This window comes from Rhinichthys klamathensis, unplaced genomic scaffold (genome assembly GCF_029890125.1).
Source record: "Rhinichthys klamathensis goyatoka isolate OS25496 unplaced genomic scaffold, OSU_Roscu_1.1 h1tg000204l_1, whole genome shotgun sequence".
NCBI classification, from domain to species: Eukaryota; Metazoa; Chordata; class Actinopteri; order Cypriniformes; family Leuciscidae; genus Rhinichthys; species Rhinichthys klamathensis.
Window position 1 is genome coordinate 872,501 of NW_026606729.1, and position 25,000 is coordinate 897,500.

Here is a 25,000-nt window from a genome sequence, read left to right on the forward strand (position 1 = left end):
AAGAACTCTCTACCTGCAGGTATCACACCGATCCGCAATCAAACATTATTAATGATGATAGCCAGAGAATGCTCTCCTCATCACCAGCCAATCAAACGCGTCTCCTGATCTAAGTCAACTGTGCAAAGATCTCAGGACAGTTTCATTCTAGCTGCATACGGACCTTTTTCACCTTAAAACTTTTAGTATTTCCAGGTTTAAGTTAGTCCCACACTGCAAAAAATTCCCTTCTTGAGAACAACAAGCAAGATGCACTTAAATCTAGATGAAGTGCACTAAAATCAAGCAAACAAATCTGCTAATGGGGTAAGCAAAACTGACTAGAAAAGAATTCTTGAAATTAGCATAAATATCTAGTCACTAATAAATGCTATTTGATCTTAAAACTAGACAGAAATGCTTAAAACCGTGCAGTTTTTACTGTCTATAAGAACTGAATAATAAATAAGTTTAGTGAAAATTGCATTAAAACTAGAATATTTTACCTTAAATCTGGTCACTAAAAATAATTATATTTAACCTATTATATAATAATAATGATATTTAACCTTAAATTCAGTTTATTTAATTTGTATTTAATTATTTAAAGATGCACAATAACCTGAAAATAGATTAAAATTCTTAAAACAACCCAATAAATCATAAATTTAGTACACTTTACTTAGATTTAAGTGAATCTAGCTTGTTTCAAGAAGGAATTTTTTCCAGTATAACAAAGAAAAATCATAATTGACCTTTCTTAACTAAGAATTTTAGGGGTGGTATTATTATTAAAATTAGCACAACAATCTAATTGAACATGCACAAAAACGAGCACTTTTTAGCTGTCACCTGTTTCTGGTAAAATCTACATCAAAATGAGCTATAATTCACTCGCCAAGACTGAAGAAGACCAATTTTCTTAAATTAAGATTTATAGTCTAGTGTGCAATGTATTTTATAAGACTTTTTATCTTTCGTGGCAAAAAAACAAGACATATTTTCTAGAAATAAGATTTTTTAAACTGTCCTAGACTTCAGTTTTTGTTAATGCGGTCTCAGAGTTTTGGACCCCATTACAGATCACTGTAGCTCAACGCTTGTCCGAAAGGTTTTCCTCCCCAATCCGTCCACTGATCGCCTAATGGAGCGCTCGGTCCTGAGAGCCAAACTGGTCTGGGTTTAGGACTCCTGATTTGATTTGCACCGGCTATCAGCATTTGACAATGTCTACCAGCACATCTCAATGACAGATGGACAGGATAATAGTGTCCAGCTTGTGGACGGCACGCCATAAAGCAAATGAAATTATGATCCGGCTCAAGAGGAATGAGTGTCATTGCACATGGATCGAGGAAGGAAACAGTAGACATGTTCATCTCAGCACAAGGCGTGTCTCATTACAAGCTCCATCGCTCAGAAAGATCCTACACTCCCTTAAATGAGCCACACAAAAGATTATTTTTAGTGATTCATCAACATATACAAACAGTGTAGCCTGAATCCTAAACGAATGACTCTTATGAGGTGATTCAAAACTTCAGTGATTCAAAACATAAAAACCAGTGTATTCTGATTCCTGAATGAGTTATGCTATTGAGTCAGCCCTTTTTAGTGATTCAAACACATTGAAACTTGTGTTTTTGTCAGTAATATTTAAAAAAATTAATAATTATAATATGCTACCCACACATTGTTTCTCTTTAAATAAGCTGTGTCTGGTTTGACGTCAATGAATGATGTCTTTATATTTGTTCATTTTTGAGAGAATTATTCTCTTAAGGGACTGTTGCCTGAAAGCTGATTTATGAGAAACAAACTGAATTCAATTGAAAAACTGATGTGCTTTGTCTTTGCTTTGTTAAATGACATTGTGTGAGGCTCTCTGAATAAAACTCCTCTCACGTTTTCTTCCTGCAGTGAATGGATTTCATGCTAATGACAGCCCGTTGCATCAGACCGAACACTCACATGCAGTTGTGCGAAAGGCCAGCACAGATCAACAGGTATTTATTCATCCAGCATATTCCCCTGGACTACAAATACAAATTGAAATACCTCAACTAATCTTCATCTATATGACATGCATTAAAACAACATTCAGTGGAGATTCAAGCTGATATTCTATGAAATGCCTAGTTCTGTCATGAACCTCTTGATGGCGCAGACTGATGATCCTTAACGCAAACTGATGATATTTACAGCTTTAACTGCTTGGTATAAGCTGATTGGTTCATGTCGCCTCTGCAGCCAATGAGCTTACTGCTCAACATTTAAATGGCTGGTTACCATTCACTATAGCGGTTTCTCTAAAACCCTCCACCTTCCCCAGCTCCACCTGTACAGATCTGCTACTCCTTGTGCAGCAGCACTATGTCTTACATACTCACAGCAGCGTATTGGTGTATGTATTGGCAGTAGCTAGTTCCTGTACTTGCTCTGCAGCAGCAGCAGCCGCAAAAATCAGCAGCCGCAATAATCAGCAGCAGCAATAATCAAGAGCAGCAGCAATAATCAAGAGCAGCCGCAATAATCAGCAGCAGCAATAATCAAGAGCAGCCGCAATAATCAGCAGCAGCAATAATCAGCAGCAGCAATAATCAAGAGCAGCAGCAATAATCAAGAGCAGCAGCAATAATCAAGAGCAGCCGCAATAATCAGCAGCAGCAATAATCAGCAGCAGCAATAATCAAGAGCAGCAGCAATAATCAAGAGCAGCAGCAATAATCAAGAGCAGCCGCAATAATCAGCAGCAGCAATAATCAAGAGCAGCAGCAATAATCAGCAGCAGCAATAATCAAGAGCAGCAGCAATAATCAAGAGCAGCAGCAATAATCAAGAGCAGCCGCAATAATCAAGAGCAGCCGCAATAATCAGCAGCAGCAATAATCAAGAGTAGCAGCAATAATCAGCAGCAGCAATAATCAGCAGCAGCAATAATCAAGAGCAGCCGCAATAATCAAGAGCAGCCGCAATAATCAGCAGCAGCAATAATCAAGAGCAGCAGCAATAATCAAGAACAGCAGCAATAATCAAGAGCAGCAGCAATAATCAGCAGCAGCAATAATCAGCAGCAGCAATAATCAAGAGCAGCAGCAATAATCAAGAGCAGCCGCAATAATCAGCAGCAGCAATAATCAAGAACAGCAGCAATAATCAAGAGCAGCAGCAATAATCAGCAGCAGCAATAATCAGCAGCAGCAATAATCAAGAGCAGCAGCAATAATCAAGAGCAGCCGCAATAATCAGCAGCAGCAATAATCAAGAGCAGCAGCAATAATCAAGAGCAGCCGCAATAATCAGCAGCAGCAATAATCAAGAGCAGCAGCAATAATCAGCAGCAGCAATAATCAAGAGCAGCCGCAATAATCAGTAGCAGCAGCAGCAGCAATAATCAAGAGCAGCAATAATAATCAATCAGTAGTAGCAGCAGCAATAATCAGCAGCATCAGTAATAATCAAGAGAAGCAGCAGCAGCAATAATCAAGAGCAGCAATAATCAGCAGCAATAATCAAGAGTAGCAGTAGCAGCAGCAATAATAATCAATCAGTAGCAGCAGCAATAATCAGCAGCAATAATCAAGAGCAGCAGTAATCAGCAGCAATAATCAAGAGCAGCAGCAATAATCAAGAGCAGCCGCAATAATCAGCAGCAGCAATAATCAAGAGCAGCAATAATCAGCAGCAGCAATAATCAAGAGCAGCAGCAATAATCAAGAGCAGCAGCAATAATCAAGAGCAGCAGCAATAATCAGCAGCAGCAATAATCAAGAGCAGCAGCAATAATCAGCAGCAGCAATAATCAAGAGCAGCAGCAATAATCAAGAGCAGCCGCAATAATCAGCAGCAGCAATAATCAAGAGCAGAAGCAATAATCAGCAGCAGCAATAATCAAGAGCAGCCGCAATAATCAGCAGCAGCAATAATCAAGAGCAGCAGCAATAATCAGCAGCAGCAATAATCAAGAGCAGCAGCAATAATCAGCAGCAGCAATAATCAAGAGCAGCAGCAATAATCAAGAGCAGCCGCAATAATCAGCAGCAGCAATAATCAAGAGCAGCAGCAATAATCAGCAGCAGCAATAATCAAGAGCAGCAGCAATAATCAAGAACAGCAGCAATAATCAAGAGCAGCAGCAATAATCAGCAGCAGCAATAATCAGCAGCAGCAATAATCAAGAGCAGCAGCAATAATCAAGAGCAGCCGCAATAATCAGCAGCAGCAATAATCAAGAGCAGCAGCAATAATCAAGAGCAGCCGCAATAATCAGCAGCAGCAATAATCAAGAGCAGCAGCAATAATCAGCAGCAGCAATAATCAAGAGCAGCAGCAATAATCAAGAGCAGCAGCAATAATCAAGAGCAGCAGCAATAATCAGCAGCAGCAATAATCAAGAGCAGCAGCAATAATCAGCAGCAGCAATAATCAAGAGCAGCAGCAATAATCAAGAGCAGCCGCAATAATCAGCAGCAGCAATAATCAAGAGCAGAAGCAATAATCAGCAGCAGCAATAATCAAGAGCAGCCGCAATAATCAGCAGCAGCAATAATCAAGAGCAGCAGCAATAATCAGCAGCAGCAATAATCAAGAGCAGCAGCAATAATCAGCAGCAGCAATAATCAAGAGCAGCAGCAATAATCAAGAGCAGCCGCAATAATCAGCAGCAGCAATAATCAAGAGCAGCAGCAATAATCAGCAGCAGCAATAATCAAGAGCAGCAGCAATAATCAAGAACAGCAGCAATAATCAAGAGCAGCCGCAATAATCAGCAGCAGCAATAATCAAGAGCAGCAGCAATAACCAGCAGCAGCAATAATCAGCAGCAGCAATAATCAAGAGCAGCAGCAATAATCAAGAGCAGCCGCAATAATCAGCAGTAGCAATAATAATCAATCAGTAGCATCAGAAATAATCAAGAGTAGCAGCAATAATCATCATCAGCAGCAGCAATAATCAAGAGAAGCAATAATCAGCAGCAGCAATAATCAAGAGAAGCAATAATCAGCAGCAGCAATAATCAAGAGAAGCAATAATCAGCAGCAATAATAATCAAGAGCAGCAATAATCAGTAGCAGCAGCAGCAATAATCAAGAGCAGCAATAATCAGCAGCAATAATCAAGAGCAGCAGCAGCAATAATCAGCAGCAGCAGCAATAATAATCAATCAGTAGCAGAAATAATCAAGAGCAGCAGCAATAATCAGTAGCAGCAATAATCATCAGCAGCAGCAGCAATAATCAAGAGAAGCAATAATCAGCCGCAATAATCAGTAGCAGCAGCAGCAGCAATAATCAAGAGCAGCAATAATAATCAATCAGTAGTAGCAGCAGCAATAATCAGCAGCATCAGTAATAATCAAGAGAAGCAGCAGCAGCAATAATCAAGAGCAGCAATAATCAGCAGCAATAATCAAGAGTAGCAGTAGCAGCAGCAATAATAATCAATCAGTAGCAGCAGCAATAATCAGCAGCAATAATCAAGAGCAGCAGTAATCAGCAGCAATAATCAAGAGCAGCAGTAATCAGCAGCAATAATCAAGAGCAGCAGTAATCAGCAGCAATAATCAAGAGCAATAATCAAGAGCAGCAGTAATCAGCAGCAATAATCAAGAGCAGCAGTAATCAGCAGCAATAATCAAGAGCAATAATCAAGATCAATCAGCAGTAGAAATAATCAAGAGCAGCAGTAATCAGCAGCAATAATCAAGAGCAGCAGTAATCAGCAGCAGTAATCAGCAGCAGTAATCAGCAGCAATAATCAAGAGCAGCAATAATCAGCAGCAATAATCAGCAGCAGTAATCAGCAGCAATAATCAAGAGCAGCAGTAATCAAGAGCAGCAATAATCAGCAGCAATAATCAGCAGCAATAATCAGCAGCAGTAATCAGCAGCAATAATCAAGAGCAGCAGTAATCAGCAGCAATAATCAGCAGCAGTAATCAGCAGCAATAATCAAGAGCAGCAGTAATCAGCAGCAGTAATCAGCAGCAGTAATCAGCAGCAATAATCAGCAGCAATAATCAGCAGCAGTAATCAGCAGCAATAATCAAGAGCAGCAATAATCAGCAGCAGTAATCAGCAGCAATAATCAAGAGCAGCAGTAATCAGCAGCAATAATCAGCAGGAGTAATCAGCAGCAGTAATCAGCAGCAGTAATCAAGAGCAGCAGTAATCAGCAGCAATAATCAGCAGCAATAATCATCAGCAGCAATAATCAAGAGCAGCAGTAATCAGCAGCAATAATCAGCAGCAGTAATCAGCAGCAATAATCAAGAGCAGCAGTAATCAGCAGCAATAATCAGCAGCAGTAATCAGCAGCAATAATCAAGAGCAGCAGTAATCAGCAGCAATAATCAAGAGCAGCAGTAATCAGCAGCAGTAATCAAGAGCAGCAGTGATCAGCAGCAGTAATCAGCAGCAGTAATCAGCAGCAATAATCAAGAGCAGCAGTAATCAGCAGCAGTAATCAGCAGCAGTAATCAAGAGCAGCAGTAATCAGCAGCAGTAATCAGCAGCAATAATCAAGAGCAGCAGTAATCAGCAGCAGTAATCAAGAGCAGCAGTAATCAGCAGCAGTAATCAAGAGCAGCAGTAATCAGCAGCAGTAATCAGCAGCAGTAATCAGCAGCAGTAATCAAGAGCAGCAGTAATCAGCAGCAGTAATCAAGAGCAGCAGTAATCAGCAGCAGTAATCAGCAGCAGTAATCAGCAGCAGCAGCAGTAATCAAGAGCAGCAGTAATCAAGAGCAGCAGTAATCAGCAGCAGTAATCAAGAGCAGCAGTAATCAAGAGCAGCAGTAATCAGCAGCAGTAATCAGCAGCAGTAATCAAGAGCAGCAGTAATCAGCAGCAGTAATCAGCAGCAGTAATCAGCAGCAATAATCAAGAGCAGCAGTAATCAGCAGCAATAATCAAGAGCAGCAGTAATCAGCAGCAGTAATCAAGAGCAGCAGTAATCAGCAGCAGTAATCAGCAGCAGTAATCAAGAGCAGCAGTAATCAGCAGCAATAATCAGCAGCAGTAATCAGCAGCAGTAATCAGCAGCAATAATCAGCAGCAGTAATCAGCAGCAGTAATCAAGAGCAGCAGTAATCAGCAGCAGTAATCAGCAGCAGTAATCAGCAGCAGTAATCAAGAGCAGCAGTAATCAGCAGCAATAATCAGCAGCAGTAATCAGCAGCAGTAATCAGCAGCAGTAATCAAGAGCAGCAGTAATCAGCAGCAGTAATCAAGAGCAGCAGTAATCAGCAGCAATAATCAGCAGCAGTAATCAAGAGCAGCAGTAATCAGCAGCAGTAATCAAGAGCAGCAGTAATCAAGAGCAGCAGTAATCAGCAGCAGTAATCAAGAGCAGCAGTAATCAGCAGCAGTAATCAAGAGCAGCAGTAATCAGCAGCAGTAATCAAGAGCAGCAGTAATCAGCAGCAGTAATCAAGAGCAGCAGTAATCAGCAGCAATAATCAAGAGCAATAATCAAGAGCAATCAGCAGTAGAAATAAGCAAGAGCACCAATAATAAAGAGCAGCAGCAATAATAATCAGCCAACATACCAGATCTATTCCGCCAAGACCAAATACATTAACATTGTCAAATCCATTACCAGGCTAAAAATCTTACAAGAGTTGCCATGATAGAACTAGTTAAAATTAATGCATATTGATTTAGTGATGATTCAACATATGATTAATACTATATTTGCTTGGAGGGCTTATAAAGCAATCTGCCAAACTCTAATCTGATCTGACACACAAGACCTCTAGAACCCTCCAGCTCCCCCAGCTCCACCTGTACTGTGCTGATGGGACGTTTGTGTCTGTAATGGCTGAGGTTGTTCTGGTCCTGTTAAGTGGACAGAATCTGCTGTGATGTCATATGAGGATAGTCTGGCTGTGCAAGTGTTTGGGGGAAACATGTCGCAATGACACGGTTCACCTGCGCATTTCCTAAAGATGCAGCGGACATCAGCTATGAAAGAAGAGAGAACGAAGATACTTTTCTCTCCGCTCTCTCCTCCTCACACACACATCGTGTCTGACGCTCAGTTCTCTCTCTTCTCCCAGAGTCCCGGCTCGCCGTCACCCGTCAGGAAGCAGGAGTGTGAATCCACAGTAACTGTAAGTACGACACAACACAAACGTGCTGAGGACAGATGTGTGTGTGTTCACGCCGACAACTGAACAGCAGTGCTGCCTTGATTCATGTTTTTTTATTGTGTCGTATATCGAGTGAAACGCTTCTGGAACAAGAACAAATGTGGGCGGGGCTTGATTGTGTCTGTGTGGAGTTGATTGGCTGATTGTGGTTTGCTATTGGCTGATCTCATGTGAGTGACAGGTTATAGCCCCGCCCACATCATCAGAGAAGAGAAGCTGCAAGAGGAACTGATTCTGATATGATCTTGTATTGTGCAACACAAACACAGAAACACACACACTGACCTGAGAGCACATCACAGATCGATTCTGAAACATCATCCTGCGAGAGGAAGGCTTTCCAGCGTCCGGCTCGAGTTATTAGAGCAGTTTCTGTTGTAATCGATGTGTTTGTGCACAACAGAAACACCACATGCTCCGCTGCCATGGCAACATGCTCATGATGTCAGAACGAGTGTTTTCTGAGCCGATCCGACGCTTAACTCCATGGACTAACAAATACATTGCGTCATATTTACAGAAGGAAAATCCCAGTGTTCCCAGTAAAGGATTAGTTCACTTCAGAATGAAACTTCTGTCATCGTTTACTCTTCCTCGAGTTGGGCCAAACCTGTATGAGTTTCTTTCCTCTACACAAAAGAAGATATTTTGAAGAATGTCGGTAACAAAACCGGTTTGAAACAACTCGAGGGAAAGAAAAGAGTAAATGATGACAGAAGTGAACTATTCCTTCAAGTTATAACATTTTATTTCTGGATGTTCTCTGAACATTTAAAAAATGTCCAGTTTTCAAATGTTTAAAATGTTTCTTTCTTAACATTATGAGAATGTTTCAGAACATTTAAAAGGAACAAGCTGTAATATATATATATTAAAATGTTAGACGAACGTCCAACTAAAATTTTTTTTGTATAAATAATGTTTTTGTGCTAACTTTTGTGAAAATGATTAAAGACCAGATAACTGAATGAACGCTCTATTAATGTTCATAACTTTGAGAACCGTGACAGAACGCTCCCTATTCACTGGGAAAACGCTTGTAACTTTGATAAACAATGTTTGATGTGAATAATTCTGAAATTAGTTACACTACAAGGCATCATTATTAGTGATCGACTTTGCAGAGAATGACCGAGTTTGTCCATGAGATTCAATACAGTCATAAATGTGTTGAAATGCGGCTCTTGAATGAAGAAACTGTGAGAGATTGATTATTGCAGAATCCGGACAGACTCGTGTTATCCAGACGTGAGTCAGTGTCTTCACAGAGTTATCTTAACTTCAGCTGTAAGACTCAGTAATCCTGTGATTAATGCTGTTGTAGAAACCTAGATTGTTTACTGGCAGCCGTGAGAACAGGGACTCTCAAACGTTCTTCTGTAACGTTAATAGAACGTTTGTTCTGGTCTTTAATAACGTTCTCAAAACATCAGCACAAAAACATTGATTTTTATTTCGGAAAGTTTTAGTTGGATGTTCGTCTGAAAATTTCTAAACCAAATTTTGTTTTCAGTAGTTGAGTTTTAGTTAAAAGTATATAATAACTGGTACAAGCGAAAACATTACTAACGAAACACAAAACCGGCCGTACGTGATCATATTTATTTTCTGAATGCAGAGGTGATTATTCACACACACTTACTGTATTTCTGAGGTGATTTACTGTCCTCAAACAGCGAGTGGAATCATCTCGACCCCGGGGCCAGCGCCTCCTGCATCACTGTCAGCTCTTTATACTTCACACACACACACACACACACACACACACACACACACACACACACACACACACACACACACACACACTCCTCTGTAGACAAAAGAGGATGAAGTGACCCGTGCCGACAGTCAGATGCTCTCACACAGGCTGAAGATGAAGAGAAGATTCCAGCATACCAGACACACACACACACACACACACACACACTCACTCACTCACTCACACACACACACACACACACACACACACACACACACACACACACACACCTACTGTATTTCTGAGGTGATTTGCTGTCTTTAAACAGCGAGTGGAATCATCTTGATCCCGGGGCCAGCGCCTCCTGCATCACTGTCAGCTCTTTATACTTCACACACACACACACACACACACACACACACACACACACACACACACACACACACACACACACACACACACACACACACACACACACACACACACACACACACACACACACACACACACACACACACACACACACACACACACACTCCTCTGTAGACAAAAGAGAATGAAGTGACCCGTGCCGACCGTCAGATGCTCTCACACAGGCTGAAGATGAAGAGAAGATTCCAGCATACCACACACACACACACACACACACGAGGCTTTGACCAGGGTTTACCAGAGACACACACACACACACACACACACACACACACACACACACACACACACACACACACACACACACACACACACTCCTCTGTAGACAAAAGAGGATGAAGTGACCCGTGCCGACAGTCAGATGCTCTCACACAGGCTGAAGATGAAGAGAAGATTCCAGCATACCAGACACACACACACACACACACACACACACTCACTCACTCACTCACACACACACACACACACACACACACACACACACACACACACACCTACTGTATTTCTGAGGTGATTTGCTGTCTTTAAACAGCGAGTGGAATCATCTTGATCCCGGGGCCAGCGCCTCCTGCATCACTGTCAGCTCTTTATACTTCACACACACACACACACACACACACACACACACACACACACACACACACACACACACACACACACACACACACACACACACACACACACACACACACACACACACACACACTCCTCTGTAGACAAAAGAGAATGAAGTGACCCGTGCCGACCGTCAGATGCTCTCACACAGGCTGAAGATGAAGAGAAGATTCCAGCATACCACACACACACACACACACACACGAGGCTTTGACCAGGGTTTACCAGAGACACACACACACACACACACGCGCGCGCGCGCGGCTCTGACCAGGGTTTATTACCACACACACACACACACACACACACACACACACACACAGGAGGCTTTGACCAGGGGTTTACCAGACACACACACACGAAGCTATGACCAGGGTTTACCAGACACACACACACAGGAGGCTTTGACCAGGGGTTTACCAGACACACACACACACACACACACAAAGCTATGACCAGGGTTTACCAGACACACACACACACACACAGGAGGCTTTGACCAGGGGTTTACCAGACACACACACACACACACGAGGCTATGACCAGGGTTTACCAGACACACACACACACGAGGCTATGACCAGGGTTTACCAGAGACACACACACACACACACACACACACACACACACACACACACACACACAGCTTTGTTTTTGTGATATATGAGGACATTCCATAGGCGTAATGACTTTTATACTGGACAAACTGTATATTCTATCCCCCTACACTGCCCCTATCCCTAAACCTGCCCATCACAGGAGACATGCTGCATTTTTACATTTAAAAAAAAACATTGTTTTTTATGTTTTTTAAGCTATTTGAAATATGAGGACTCATGCAATGTCCTCATATATCACGTGTAAGTTGTAATACCAGTGTAATATGCATGTCATTATACACATTTGTGTCCTCATATATCACAAAAACAAACACACACACACGAGGCTTTGACCAGGAGTTAGTTAGTGTGTGAGTGAGTGAGTAGTGGAAGATGGTGTGTTCACTCTCTCACTCAGTGTCTCAGTTATCGTAGTGAGAGGACAGACACGGATGAACTCGAGTTTTCTGTCATTCTATTTAAATAAAGCCTTAAAAAAAGATCTAGTCTAAAATCAATTTCAATTAATTTAGTTATAGATGCGATTGAGAATGAAAAGGGCTTCCGTCACCTGTGCGACACTGGACACACGCATCGGCTAGTGATTATGGTCTGCGATATTGACAGAAAATTATATCTCGATTTTTTGGGGAATTTTGTCGATAACGATAATTAGACGATATATATTCTGCTGACTCTGTTTTTGTACCTTGTCTGGTTTAGGCTGTCGTGGACAACTGAGTCTATTAGATATGAATCATATTATATGTCAAATTTAATAATTAAATTCAATAATAAAACTAAAGGGCTGTCAATCAAATGAAATCAGACTCAGCCAGATCCTGAATTTACACTGCAATAAACTAGCATTAATAACGCTGAGGAACATATCGCACACTCCTACTATACTGTTTTCTGGCATGCAATAAAAAGTAAATAAAGAACTACTTGTAAAGTAGAGTGTGAATGAAGTTCAGTCAGTCTGTTTATGGCTAACGAAAGTCATAATTGGATTAAGTAGCGCTGTCAAATTATTAATCACATCCAAAATACAAGTTTGTGTTTACATAATATACTTTATGTGTGTGTGTTCTGTGTATAATTCTTTTGTATATATAAATGCACACACATGCATGTATATATATAAGAAACATGTGTTATTTATATATAAAATATTTTAAATTATATATAAATATATATATAGTATATACATGCACATTTTTCTAAAATATCTAGATGTATGTGTGCATTTATATATATAAAATAATTATACTCAGTACACACACATATTTTGGATGCGATTAATCGCGATTGCACTAAAGTGAAGTTAAATGTAAAAAAAATGTAATCGACTGCATGCAATAGAATTAAGTAAATGTTCCAGAACTGTTGCTTTGGCTCATTATAATGATCAAAACGGAAGCGGTAAAAATCTGTTGTTTTGAGAAACCGCTTCTTCCACTCGTTTTCTCGTTCTGATAGTAACGTGAATCGTGAGAGCTGAAAGAGGAACTACTTTAAGGCCCTAGGGTCGTCTTCAGGTCCCCAGAAACCTGAGATCCTCATTTAAACACACACACTGCCACCGAGAGAACTTCCTGTCACATAACTGGGATGTTTGCTGACATAGAGAGCAGATCCGTGTGTTTCCCATCATGCACCAATGACTGAGTCCTGTGTGTCAGACGGTATGATCTCCATGAGAAACGGTGCAAACACTCGCTGAAGACTTGTTCTCCTCTTTCAACTCTCTCTCTCACAGGAGGATCAGTGTGAGGATCCGGAGGAACTTAAGATCGTTGTGCAACCAGTCGATGCACATACTTGTTGTGTTTATCCAGAAATATTGGATAAACCAGAAGTGAGACAATGGTTGCAATATGAGGCCAGTTGTGTGCATTTCCTCATTCGGCGTGAATGCTGAGCAGGATTAAAACATTAGGCAACATGGGGTGTCGGTATGAGCACATTGCTGACAAGCAAAGGGAAATTTTCATTCACCAGCAATGCACACGTCAGCATGAGCCATTCCTCTAGCGGCGGCAGCGTCAGACCGCTTCGCATCTATGAAATATGGCTATGATTTGGCAAAAACACAGATGGAAAATGCTGATAGAGAGCAGGGGTTATCTTCTCGGTCTGCAGGGATTGAATGTATCATAGGGGATGGTTAACATTATTTTATTTCAGGTAATGATATTTAGAGTATAAATATATATATATATATATATATATATATTTATATATATATTTAGAGTACCCCTCCTTGAACTGCCACCTTAACGTGGTGGAGGGGTTTGAGTACCCGAATGACCCTAGGAGCTATGTTGTCTGGGGCTATATGCCCCTGGTAGGGTCTCCCAAGGCAAACAGGTCCTAGGCGACGGGTCAGACTAAGAGCGGTTCAAAAACCCCTTATGATGGACAACAATACAAGGACTGTGACGTCGCCCGGTATGGCGCAGCCGGGGCCCCACCCTGGAGCCAGGCCCGGGGTTGGGGCTCGTATGCGAGCGCCTGGTGGCCGGGCCTCTCCCCACGGGGTCCGGCCGGGCTCAGCCCGAAGGAGTGACGTGGGACCGCCTTCCCGTGGGCTCACCACCTGCAGGAAGAGCCGTAAGGGGCCGGTGCAGAGAGGATCGGGCGGCAGTCGAAGGCGGGGGCCTCGACGACCCGATCCCTGGACACGGAAACTAGCCTTAGGGACGTGGAACATCACCTCGCTGGCGGGGAAGGAGCCTGAGATCGTGCGTGAGGTTGAGAGGTTCCGACTAGAGATAGTCGGGATCACCTCTACGCATGGCTTGGGCTCTGGAACCACACTCCTTGAGAGAGGATGGACTCTTCACCACTCTGGAGTTGCCCATGGTGAGAGGCGACGGGCTGGTGTGGGTTTGCTTATAGCCCCCCAGCTCAGCCGCCATGTGTTGGAATTTACCCCGGTGAACGAGAGGGTCGTTTCCCTGCGCCTACGGGTCGGGGATAGGTCTCTCACTGTCGTGTGTGCCTACGGGCCGAACGGCAGTGCAGAGTACCCGGCCTTCTTGGGGTCTCTGGGAGGAGTGCTGGAAAGTGCTCCGACTGGGGACTCCGTCGTTCTACTGGGGGACTTCAACGCTCACGTGGGCAGCGACAGTGACACCTGGAGGGGCGTGATTGGGAGGAACGGCCCCCCCGACCTGAACCCGAGCGGTGTTCAGTTATTGGACTTCTGTGCTAGTTACAGTTTGTCCATAACGAACACCATGTTCAAGCATAAGGGTGTCCATCAGTGCACGTGGCACCAGGACACACCAGGACACCCTAGGTCGTAGGTCGATGATCGACTTTGTGGTCGTTTCATCTGACCTGCGGCCGTATGTCTTGGACACTCGGGTGAAGAGAGGGGCGGAGCTGTCAACTGATCACCACCTGGTGGTGAGTTGGATCCGATGGCGGGGGAGGAAGCTGGACAGACACGGCAGACCCAAGCGTACTGTAAGGGTTTGCTGGGAACGTTTGGCCGAATCTCCTGTCAGAGAGATCTTCAACTCCCACCTCCGGCAGAGCCACGACCGGATCCCGAGGGAGGCTGGAGATATTGAGTCTGAGTGGACCATGTTCTCCGGCTCCATTGTCGAAGCGGCGGCTCGGAGCTGTGGCCGTAAGGTCTCCGGTGCCTGTCGAGGCGGCAATCCCCGAACCCGGTGGTGGACACCGGAAGTAAAGGATGCCGTCAAGCTGAAGAAGGAGTCCTATCGGGCCTGGTTGGCTTGTGGGACTCCTGAGGCAGCTGACAGGTAGCGGCAGGCCAAGCGGACTGCAGCCCGGGTGGTTGGGGAGGCAAAAACTCGGGCCTGGGAGGAGTTCGGTGAGGCCATGGAGAAGGACTATCGGCTGGCCTCGAAGAGATTCTGGCAAACTGTCCGGCGCCTCAGGAGAGGGAAACAGTGCCCTACCAATGCTGTTTACAGTGGAGGTGTGCAGCTGTTGACCTCAACTGGGGATGTCGTCGGACGGTAGAAGGAATACTTCGAGGATCTCCTCAATCCCGCCGTCACGTCTTCTATTGAGGAAGCAGAGGCTGGGGGCTCAGAGGTGGACTCGTCCATCACCCTAGCTGAGGTCACCGAGGTAGTCAAGAAACTCGTCGGTGGCAAGGCACCGGGGGTGGATGAGATCCGCCCTGAGTTCCTCAAGTCTCTGGATGTTGTGGGGCTGTCTTGGCTGACACGCCTCTGCAGCATCGCGTGGCGGTCGGGGACAGTGCCTCTGGGATGGCAGACCGGGGTGGTGGTCCCTCTTTTTAAGAAGGGGGACCGGAGGGTGTGTTCCAACTACAGGGGGATCACACTTCTCAGCCTCCCTGGGAAAGTCTATGCCAGGGTACTGGAGAGGAGAATACGGCCGATAGTGGAACCTCGGATTCAGGAGGAACAGTGCGGTTTTCGTCCAGGCCGTGGAACACTGGACCAGCTCTATACCCTCTACAGGGTGCTGGAGGGTTCATGGGAGTTTGCCCAACCAGTCCACATGTGCTTTGTGGATTTGGAGAAGGCATTCGACTGTGTCCCCCGAGGCGGCCTGTGGAGGGTGCTCCGGGAGTATGGGGTCCCGGGTCCTTTGCTAAGGGTTGTCCGGTCCCTGTATGACCGAAGCAGGAGCTTGGTTCGCATTGCCGGTAGTAAGTCAGACTTCTTCCCGGTGCATGTTGGACTCCGGCAGGGCTGCCCTTTGTCGCCGGTTCTGTTCATAATTTTTATGGACAGAATTTCTAGGCGCAGCCAGGGGCCGGAGGGTGTCAGGTTTGGGGACCACGCAATTTCGTCTCTGCTCTTTGCGGATGATGTTGTCGTGTTGGCCCCCTCACACCAGGACCTTCAGCATGCACTGGGACGGTTTGCAGCCGAGTGTGAAGCGGCTGGGATGAGAATCAGCGCCTCCAAATCCGAGGCCATGGTCCTCAATCGGAAAAGGGCGGCTTTCTCACTTCAGGTTGGTGGAGAGATCCTTCCTCAAGTAGAGGAGTTTAAGTATCTTGGGGTTTTGTTCACGAGTGAGGGAAGGATGGAACGGGAGATTGACAGACGGATCGGTGCAGCTTCTGCAGTAATGTGGTCGATGTACCGGTCTGTTGTGGTGAAGAAAGAGCTGAGCCGTAAGGCAAAGCTCTCGATTTACCGGTCAATCTACGTTCCTACTCTCACCTATGGTCATGAGCTTTGGGTCATGACCGAAAGGACAAGATCCCGGATACAGGCGGCCGAAATGAGCTTTCTCCGCAGGGTGGCTGGGCGATCCCTTAGAGATAGGGTGAGAAGCTCGGTCACTCGAGAGGAGCTCAGAGTAGAGCCGCTGCTCCTCCACATCGAGAGGGGTCAGCTGAGTTGGCTCGGGCATCTGTTTCGGATGCCTCCTGGACGCCTTCCCGGGGAGGTGTTCCGGGCACGTCCCACTGGGAGGAGACCCCGGGGAAGACCTAGGACACGCTGGAGAGACTATGTCTCCCGGCTGGCCTGGGAACGCCTCGGTGTCCCCCCGGAAGAGCTGGAGGAAGTGTCCAGGGAGAGGGAAGCCTGGGCATCTCTGCTTAGACTGCTGCCCCCGCGACCCGGCCCCGGATAAGCGGAAGAAGATGGATGGATGGATATTTAGAGTACATTTACATGACTGTACTAAAAGTTTTTCCTTCGTGTTTTCCTCGTTCACACGGGTCCATTAACGCGCGATTATAATCGCTGTATTCTGCTGTCCGGCCTGTAGGTGGCGATGTCACTCTGTAAAGAAACATTAGGCTTGTTTGAGATGCGCCTTGCCTCGCCTGAAATGTAGTCGAGAGTAGGCGGCTGCAGTGAGAGGAGGAGTGAAAAAAGCTCAGGCAAGCCGGACAGATCTCGCTTCTCGCAGTGGATCAGACACCCCTGCGAGAGCAAAGGCGGATATCGCGGGATTCACTCGTGCACGGTGTTGCTAATAAACTGGATGTAATTGAAGTTTTGTTGCTTGAATATGAAAATAAATATAAGGAACAAGACACCAAAAGTACTTATTTAATTCCATTTTAAATAGGCCTATATGTTTATCAATCATTTTTTCTTTAATACAGATATGTGTTTTTATTTTAATTTATTTTAATTTAAATTACATCACATAGATAGATCACACTGTCAGAGAGTTTGGGAATATCAACACATAATTTATACACATAAAACATGATATCAGAGTTTTAAAATCAAACATTTTAAAAGAGAACAATACATCACGGTTGTTTAAACCAATGAGCATTAAGCTGTGTCGTCAGCAAGTCGTTTCCCATCGTGCTTTTGATCAGCGCAGTCGGTGAAGAGCAACTGCGCGCGACTGCAGAATCGGACAAGTGCGCCTTGCGGTCCCGAGAGTTTTTTGACATACGTCGGCATGACATCAGAGCAAGGCGGACCGCACTCGGACACATTTCTAACCGGCATGCATCTCGCGCTGATCACCGGTGATCGGTTCTGCGCAGATTTTGCTCATCTCAAACAAGCCTATAATGAACATGTGACACACGTGCGCATGACGTCACCGCTTTCACACATTCATGTTTTTGACATTTACACCGAGAAGATTGCGGTAACGTTTCAAAACCGTTCACGTTGAAACCGACGGTGTTTTCATTGTAAATGAACGTCCAAAATGCATAAGTTTTACATTTCTTGTTGAAAAAACCTTCATAAGCATCAAGAGTGAGATGGTCAGTAGGTTTTTGTATAGCCTACTACTTCTTTGTTTAAAGTGCGTTCACAGCTGGTTGTGCTCCAGTGTAAGTGTTAAACAGCTGTTTCTCTGAAACACTGTCGCTTGAACAGTTCTTACAGTAACAGTACAGGCACAGATCGCACACACACTTCATTATAATGACAAGCACTTCATAGCTTTAACTCTTAAACATGCATGAACTAAAAAATTACAACCATGTTGACATCACATGACCAGCTTTTACCCTTTTATTAAAATAAACTGTTATGACAAAAACATGCCTGTAAAAATACGTTTTTCCACTTCTCAAAGATGTCCTCCAACCAACAACAGATAAAATCAAGTCCATGATTGAGAGAGTGATACAGCATGTAAATAATCAAGTTAATATTAACTTACATTTCAGTCGCAATATCTTGAATGAAAGATTCGATGACTCTCACAGATTCATTCAGGAACAAACAGGCGACTGACTTTGTGAGTGAGAGTCATCGAATCGTTCATTCAAGCAATTCGTTCAACTACACTAAGTCAGTCGCCTGTTTCGTTCCTAAATGAATCAATGTAGTTGAACGAATTGGTTGAATGAACGATTCGATGACTCACTCACAAAGTCAGTCGCCTGTGACGTTCCTGAATGAATCAGTGTCGTTGAACGAATTGGTTGAATAAATGATTCAATGACTCACTCACAAAGTCAGTCGTCTGTTTCGTTCCTGAATGAATCCGTGTTGTTGAACGAATTGGTTGAATAAATGATTCAATGACTCACTCACAAAGTCAGTCGCCTGTTTCGTTCCTAAATGAATCAGTGTAGTTGAACGAATTGGTTGAATGAACGATTCGATGACTCACTCACAAAGTCAGTCGTCTGTTTCGTTCCTGAATGAATCAGTGTTGTTGAACGAATTGGTTGAATGAACGATTCGATGACTCACTCACAAAGTCAGTCGTCTGTGTCGTTCCTAAATGAATCAGTGTAGTTGAACGAATTGGTTGAATGAACGATTCGATGACTCACTCACAAAGTCAGTCGTCTGTTTCGTTCCTGAATGAATCAGTGTTGTTGAACGAATTGGTTGAATAAATGATTCAATGACTCACTCACAAAGTCAGTCGCCTGTTTCGTTCCTGAATGAATCAGTGTTGTTGAACGAATTGGTTGAATAAATGTTTCAATGACTCACTCACAAAGTCAGTCGCCTATGACGTTCCTGAATGAATCAGTGTCGTTGAACGAATTGGTTGAATGAACGATTCGATGACTCACTCACAAAGTCAGTCGTCTGTTTCGTTCCTGAATGAATCAGTGTTGTTGAACGAATTGGTTGAATGAACGATTCGATGACTCACTCACAAAGTCAGTCGCCTGTGACGTTCCTAAATGAATCAGTGTCGTTGAACGAATTGGTTGAATAAATGATTCAATGACTCACTCACAAAGTCAGTCGTCTGTTTCGTTCCTGAATGAATCAGTGTTGTTGAACGAATTGCTTGAATGAACGATTCGATGACTCACTCACAAAGTCAGTCGCCTGTTTCGTTCCTGAATGAATCAGTGTAGTTGAACGAATGGCTTGAATGAATGATTCGATGACTCACAAAGTCAGTCGTCTGTTTCGTTCCTGAATGAATCAGTGTCGTTGAACGAATTGGTTGAATAAATGATTCAATGACTCACTCACAAAGTCAGTCGCCTGTGACGTTCCTGAATGAATCAGTGTCGTTAAACGAATTGGTTGAATAAATGATTCAATGACTCACTCACAAAGTCAGTCGTCTGTTTCGTTGCTAAATGAATCAGTGTAGTTAAACGAATTGCTTGAATGAATGATTCGATGACTCTCACAAAGTCAGTCGCTTGTGACGTTCCTGAATGAATCAGTGTCGTTGAACGAATTGGTTGAATAAATGATTCAATGACTCACTCACAAACTCAGTCGTCTGTTTCGTTCCTGAATGAATCAGTGTAGTTGAACGAATTGGTTGAATAAATGATTCAATGACTCACTCATTTGTCGCCACCTACTGGCGTAACAATGTAACATCTAATACACAAACTGTCTGAAATGCACAAACAGAATAATCAATTTCATGTGCCTGAACTAATGCTGGTGTAATTTCCACTTGCGCGTGGATGATTGTGTTTATGGGTTGGAACTGCTGACTGTTCCCTTGTTTATTTGTCCAAATGAGCTGTTAATGATGCTCATTATACTGGACTTAAGCTGATGGTCTTCATTTACCGGAGACTGAGGCATTTCTGTCTGTAATCTGTCCGTTCAGAGCATGTTCTCCTTCTGCAGGAGTTTGTCAGCTCTGTCCCTGATGACTTGTGTCTGTCTCTCTGTAGATAAACTGCGTGACGTTCCCTCTCCCGCTGCACATGTCGGAGCAGCAGCTGCTCAAACCCGACGAGTGGAGCTACTGCGATTATTTTTGGGTAAGAATGTCTCTGAAAAACCACAAAGATTTGGTTGCATAGTTTCAAAAAGCCTCACAAACACAAACACTGACAGTGCAAATGACACATTTTTATACCATTGAACAGCATGAGTTTCACAAAACATCTGTTTTAGCTCCTGAATATCCAACTCAGGCCTTGTTCCCAACAAACCTGCCGCCTTCCCACACTCCTGTGCACAGCAGTCCTCACGTGTTGAGTGTGTGTTTGACGTGTGTTGAGTGTGTGTTTGGCGTGTGTTGAGTGTGTGTTTGGCGTGTGTTGAGTGTGTGGCGTGTGTTGAGTGTGTTTGGCGTGTGTTTGACCTGTGTTTGGCGTGTGTTGAGTGTGTTTGGCGTGTGTTTGACCTGTGTTTGGCGTGTGTTTGACCTGTGTTTGGCGTGTGTTGAGTGTGTTTGGCGTGTGTTGAGTGTGTGTTTGGCGTGTGTTGAGTGTGTGTTTGGCGTGTGTTGAGTGTGTTTGGCGTGTGTTGAGTGTGTTTGGCGTGTGTTGAGTGTGTTTGGCGTGTGTTGAGTGTGTTTGGCGTGTGTTTGACCTGTGTTTGGCGTGTGTTGAGTGTGTTTGGCGTGTGTTGAGTGTGTTTGGCGTGTGTTGAGTGTGTGTTTGGCGTGTGTTGAGTGTGTTTGGCGTGTGTTGAGTGTGTGTTTGGCGTGTGTTGAGTGTGTGTTTGGCGTGTGTTTGACCTGTGTTTGGCGTGTGTTGAGTGTGTTTGGCGTGTGTTGAGTGTGTTTGACGTGTGTTGAGTGTGTGTTTGGCATGTGTTGAGTGTGTTTGGCGTGTGTTGAGTGTGTTTGGCGTGTGTTGAGTGTGTTTGGCGTGTGTTTGACCTGTGTTTGGCGTGTGTTGAGTGTGTTTGGCGTGTGTTGAGTGTGTTTGGCGTGTGTTGAGTGTGTGTTTGGCGTGTGTTGAGTGTGTTTGGCGTGTGTTGAGTGTGTGTTTGGCGTGTGTTGAGTGTGTGTTTGGCGTGTGTTTGACCTGTGTTTGGCGTGTGTTGAGTGTGTTTGGCGTGTGTTGAGTGTGTTTGACGTGTGTTGAGTGTGTGTTTGGCGTGTGTTTGACCTGTGTTTGGCGTGTGTTGAGTGTGTTTGGCGTGTGTTTGGCGTGTGTTGAGTGTGTTTGGCGTGTGTTTGACCTGTGTTTGGCGTGTGTTGAGTGTGTTTGGCGTGTGTTGAGTGTGTTTGGCGTGTGTTTGACCTGTGTTTGGCGTGTGTTGAGTGTGTTTGGCGTGTGTTGAGTGTGTGTTTGGCGTGTGTTGAGTGTGTGTTTGGTGTGTGTTTGACCTGTGTTTGGCGTGTGTTGAGTGTGTTTGGCGTGTGTTGAGTGTGTTTGACATGTGTTGAGTGTGTGTTTGGCGTGTGTTTGACCTGTGTTTGGCGTGTGTTGTGTGTTTGGCGTGTGTTGAGTGTGTTTGACGTGTGTTGAGTGTGTGTTTGGCGTGTGTTTGGCGTGTGATTGGCGTGTGTTTGACCTGTGTTTGGCGTGTGTTGAGTGTGTGTTGACGTGTGTTTGGCATGTGATTGGCGTGTGTTTGACCTGTGTTTGGCGTGTGTTGAGTGTGTGTTGACGTGTGTTTGGCGTGTGATTGGCGTGTGTTTGACCTGTGTTTGGCGTGTGTTGAGTGTGTGTTGACGTGTGTTTGGCGTGTGATTGGCGTGTGTTTGACCTGTGTTTGGCGTGTGTTGAGTGTGTGTTTGACGTGTGTTTGACGTGTGTTTGGTGTGTGTTTGGCGTGTGATTGGCGTGTGTTTGGCGTGTGATTGGCGTGTGTTTGACCTGTGTTTGGTGTGTTTGGCGTGTGATTGGCGTGTGTTTGACCTGTGTTTGGCGTGTGTTGAGTGTGTGTTGACGTGTGTTTGGTGTGTGTTTAGTGTGTTTGGTGTGTGTTTGGCGTGTGATTGGCGTGTGTTTGACCTGTGTTTGGCGTGTGTTGAGTGTGTGTTTGACGTGTGTTTGGTGTGTGTGCAGGCGTGTGTTTGACCTGTGTTTGGCGTGTGTTGAGTGTGTGTTGACGTGTGTTTGGTGTGTGTTTAGTGTGTTTGGTGTGTGTTTGGCGTGTGATTGGCGTGTGTTTGACCTGTGTTTGGCGTGTGTTGAGTGTGTGTTTGGTGTGTGTGCAGGCGTGTGTTGAGTGTGTGTTTGGCGTGTGTTTGGCGTGTGTGCAGGCGTGTGATTGGCGTGTGTTTGACCTGTGTTTGGCGTGTGTTGAGTGTGTGTTTGACGTGTGTTTGGCGTGTGTTGAGTGTGTGTTTGGCGTGTGATTGGCGTGTGTTTGACCTGTGTTTGGCGTGTGTTGAGTGTGTGTTTGACGTGTGTTTGGTGTGTGTGCAGGCGTGTGTTGAGTGTGTGTTTGGCGTGTGATTGGCGTGTGTTTGACCTGTGTTTGGCGTGTGTTGAGTGTGTGTTTGACGTGTGTTTGGCGTGTGTTGAGTGTGTGTTTGGCGTGTGATTGGCGTGTGTTTGACCTGTGTTTGGCGTGTGTTGAGTGTGTGTTTGACGTGTGTTTGGTGTGTGTGCAGGCGTGTGTTTGACCTGTGTTTGGCGTGTGTTGAGTGTGTGTTTGACGTGTGTTTGGCGTGTGATTGGCGTGTGTTTGACCTGTGTTTGGCGTGTGTTGAGTGTGTGTTTGGCGTGTGTTTTGCGTGTGTTGAGTGTGTGTTTGGTGTGTGTTTTGCGTGCGTTTGACGTGTGTTTGGCGTGTGTTTAGTGTGTGTTTGGCGTGTGTTTAGTGTGTGTGCAGGCATGTGTTGAGTGTGTGTTTGACGTGTGTTTGGCGTGTGTTGAGTGTGTGTTTGACGTGTGTTTGGTGTGTGTGCAGGCATGTGTTGAGTGTGTGTTTGACGTGTGTTTGGCGTGTGTTGAGTGTGTGTTTGGCGTGTGATTGGCGTGTGATTGGCATGTGTTGAGTGTGTGTTTGACGTGTGTTATGTGTGTGTGCAGGCGTGTGTTGAGTGTGTGTGCAGGCGTGTGATTGGCGTGTGATTGGCGTGTGTTTGACCTGTGTTTGGCGTGTGTTGAGTGTGTGTTTGTCGTGTGTTTTGCGTGTGTTGAGTGTGTGTTTGGTGTGTGTTTTGCGTGCGTTTGACGTGTGTTTGGCGTGTGTTGAGTGTGTGTTTGTCGTGTGTTTTGCGTGTGTTGAGTGTGTGTTTGACCTGTGTTTGGCCTGTGTTTAGTGTGTGTTTGGTGTGTGTGCAGGCGGACAGAAAGGACGCGCAGGGAAGCGCCGGCGTCTCCGGCTTCGAGGTGCTGCTGCAGAAACAGCTGAAGGGACGGCAGATGCAGAGAGAGATGGCGGAGTTCGTGCGGGAGAGGTAAACTTCAGATCGACACTGAGACACTAAACGCTTGTATGTGTGCACTGCCACTCAAGAGTTTTGGAGCGGTCGTGAGATTTTTAATGTTTTTCTGCTCACCAAGACTGGATTTATTTGTAAAAAAAAAAATAATAATAATATTTTAAAATATGACAATTTATGTTTTCTATGTGAATATACAGTAAAGTGTAATTTATTCCTGTGATCAAAGCTGAATGTTCAGCATCATTACTCCAGTCTTCAGTGTCACATGATCCTTCAGAAATCACTCTAATATGAGGATCTGATGCTTAAGAAACATTTATCAGCATTTTTTCAGGATTCTTTGATGACTAAAGTTCAAAAGAACAGCATTTATCTGAAATAGAATCTTTTGTAACATTATAAATGGCTTTACTGTAATTTTTGATCAATTGAATTAGTATTGTAAAAGTAAAAGTAAAAGTATTGAATCTTTATTTCTTTCCCCCAATAAATAAAAGAGAAAATCTTACTGACCCCAAACTTGTTTAATGTTACAAAAGATTCTATTTCAGATGAATGCTGTTCTTTTGAACTTTCAATTCATCAAAAATGTAAATAGTTTTCAACACTGATAAATGATAATAATCATAAATGTTTCTTGATCATCAGATCCTCATATTAGAGTGATTTCTGAAGGATCATGTGACACTGAAGACTGGAGTAATGATGCTGAACATTCAGCTTTGATCACAGGAATAAATTACACTTTACTGTATATTCACATAGAAAACAGCTGATTTTTGATGTATTTTTGATCAAATAAATGCAGCTTTGAGCAGAAGAGACTCTTTTAAAAGCATTAAAAATCTTACGATCCGAAACGTTAGACCGGTAGTGTGTGTGACTGGGATAAAGGCTGCTACTGTGCGTTTAATGGCAGAACTGGTGTGTGTGAGGTGAGTTACACGGGTCCATCTATGACAGCGGCTCAGGCTTACACTAACCCTGCGGTTATGGCCACTATTGCAATATCGTGGGTGTTGTGATATCTTGATATGACAGCTGTTC

General features: G+C 44.2%; 2 protein-coding genes across 4 annotated transcripts in view; one reads left to right on the forward strand and one right to left on the reverse strand.

Annotated features, from left to right (window-relative positions):
* Positions 1–25,000, reverse strand: part of LOC130096656 (putative uncharacterized protein MYH16) — a 329,204-nt gene that overhangs the window by 261,754 nt on the left and 42,450 nt on the right. The gene's annotated exons all lie outside the window — the stretch shown is intronic.
* Positions 1–25,000, forward strand: part of gas7b (growth arrest-specific 7b) — a 62,513-nt gene that overhangs the window by 15,793 nt on the left and 21,720 nt on the right. The window contains exons 3-7 of one of the 3 annotated variants that reach the window (XM_056263256.1): positions 1–19; positions 1,900–1,985; positions 8,039–8,092; positions 20,547–20,636; positions 23,850–23,965. The exon at positions 1–19 is cut by the window's left edge and continues 59 nt beyond it. In XM_056263256.1, the coding sequence (XP_056119231.1) occupies positions 1–19; positions 1,900–1,985; positions 8,039–8,092; positions 20,547–20,636; positions 23,850–23,965 (365 nt within the window). Of the gene's footprint in view, positions 20–1,884; positions 1,986–8,038; positions 8,093–20,546; positions 20,637–23,849; positions 23,966–25,000 lie in introns of all 3 variants that reach the window. The other 2 variants (XM_056263255.1, XM_056263257.1) reach the window with 2 other exon arrangements.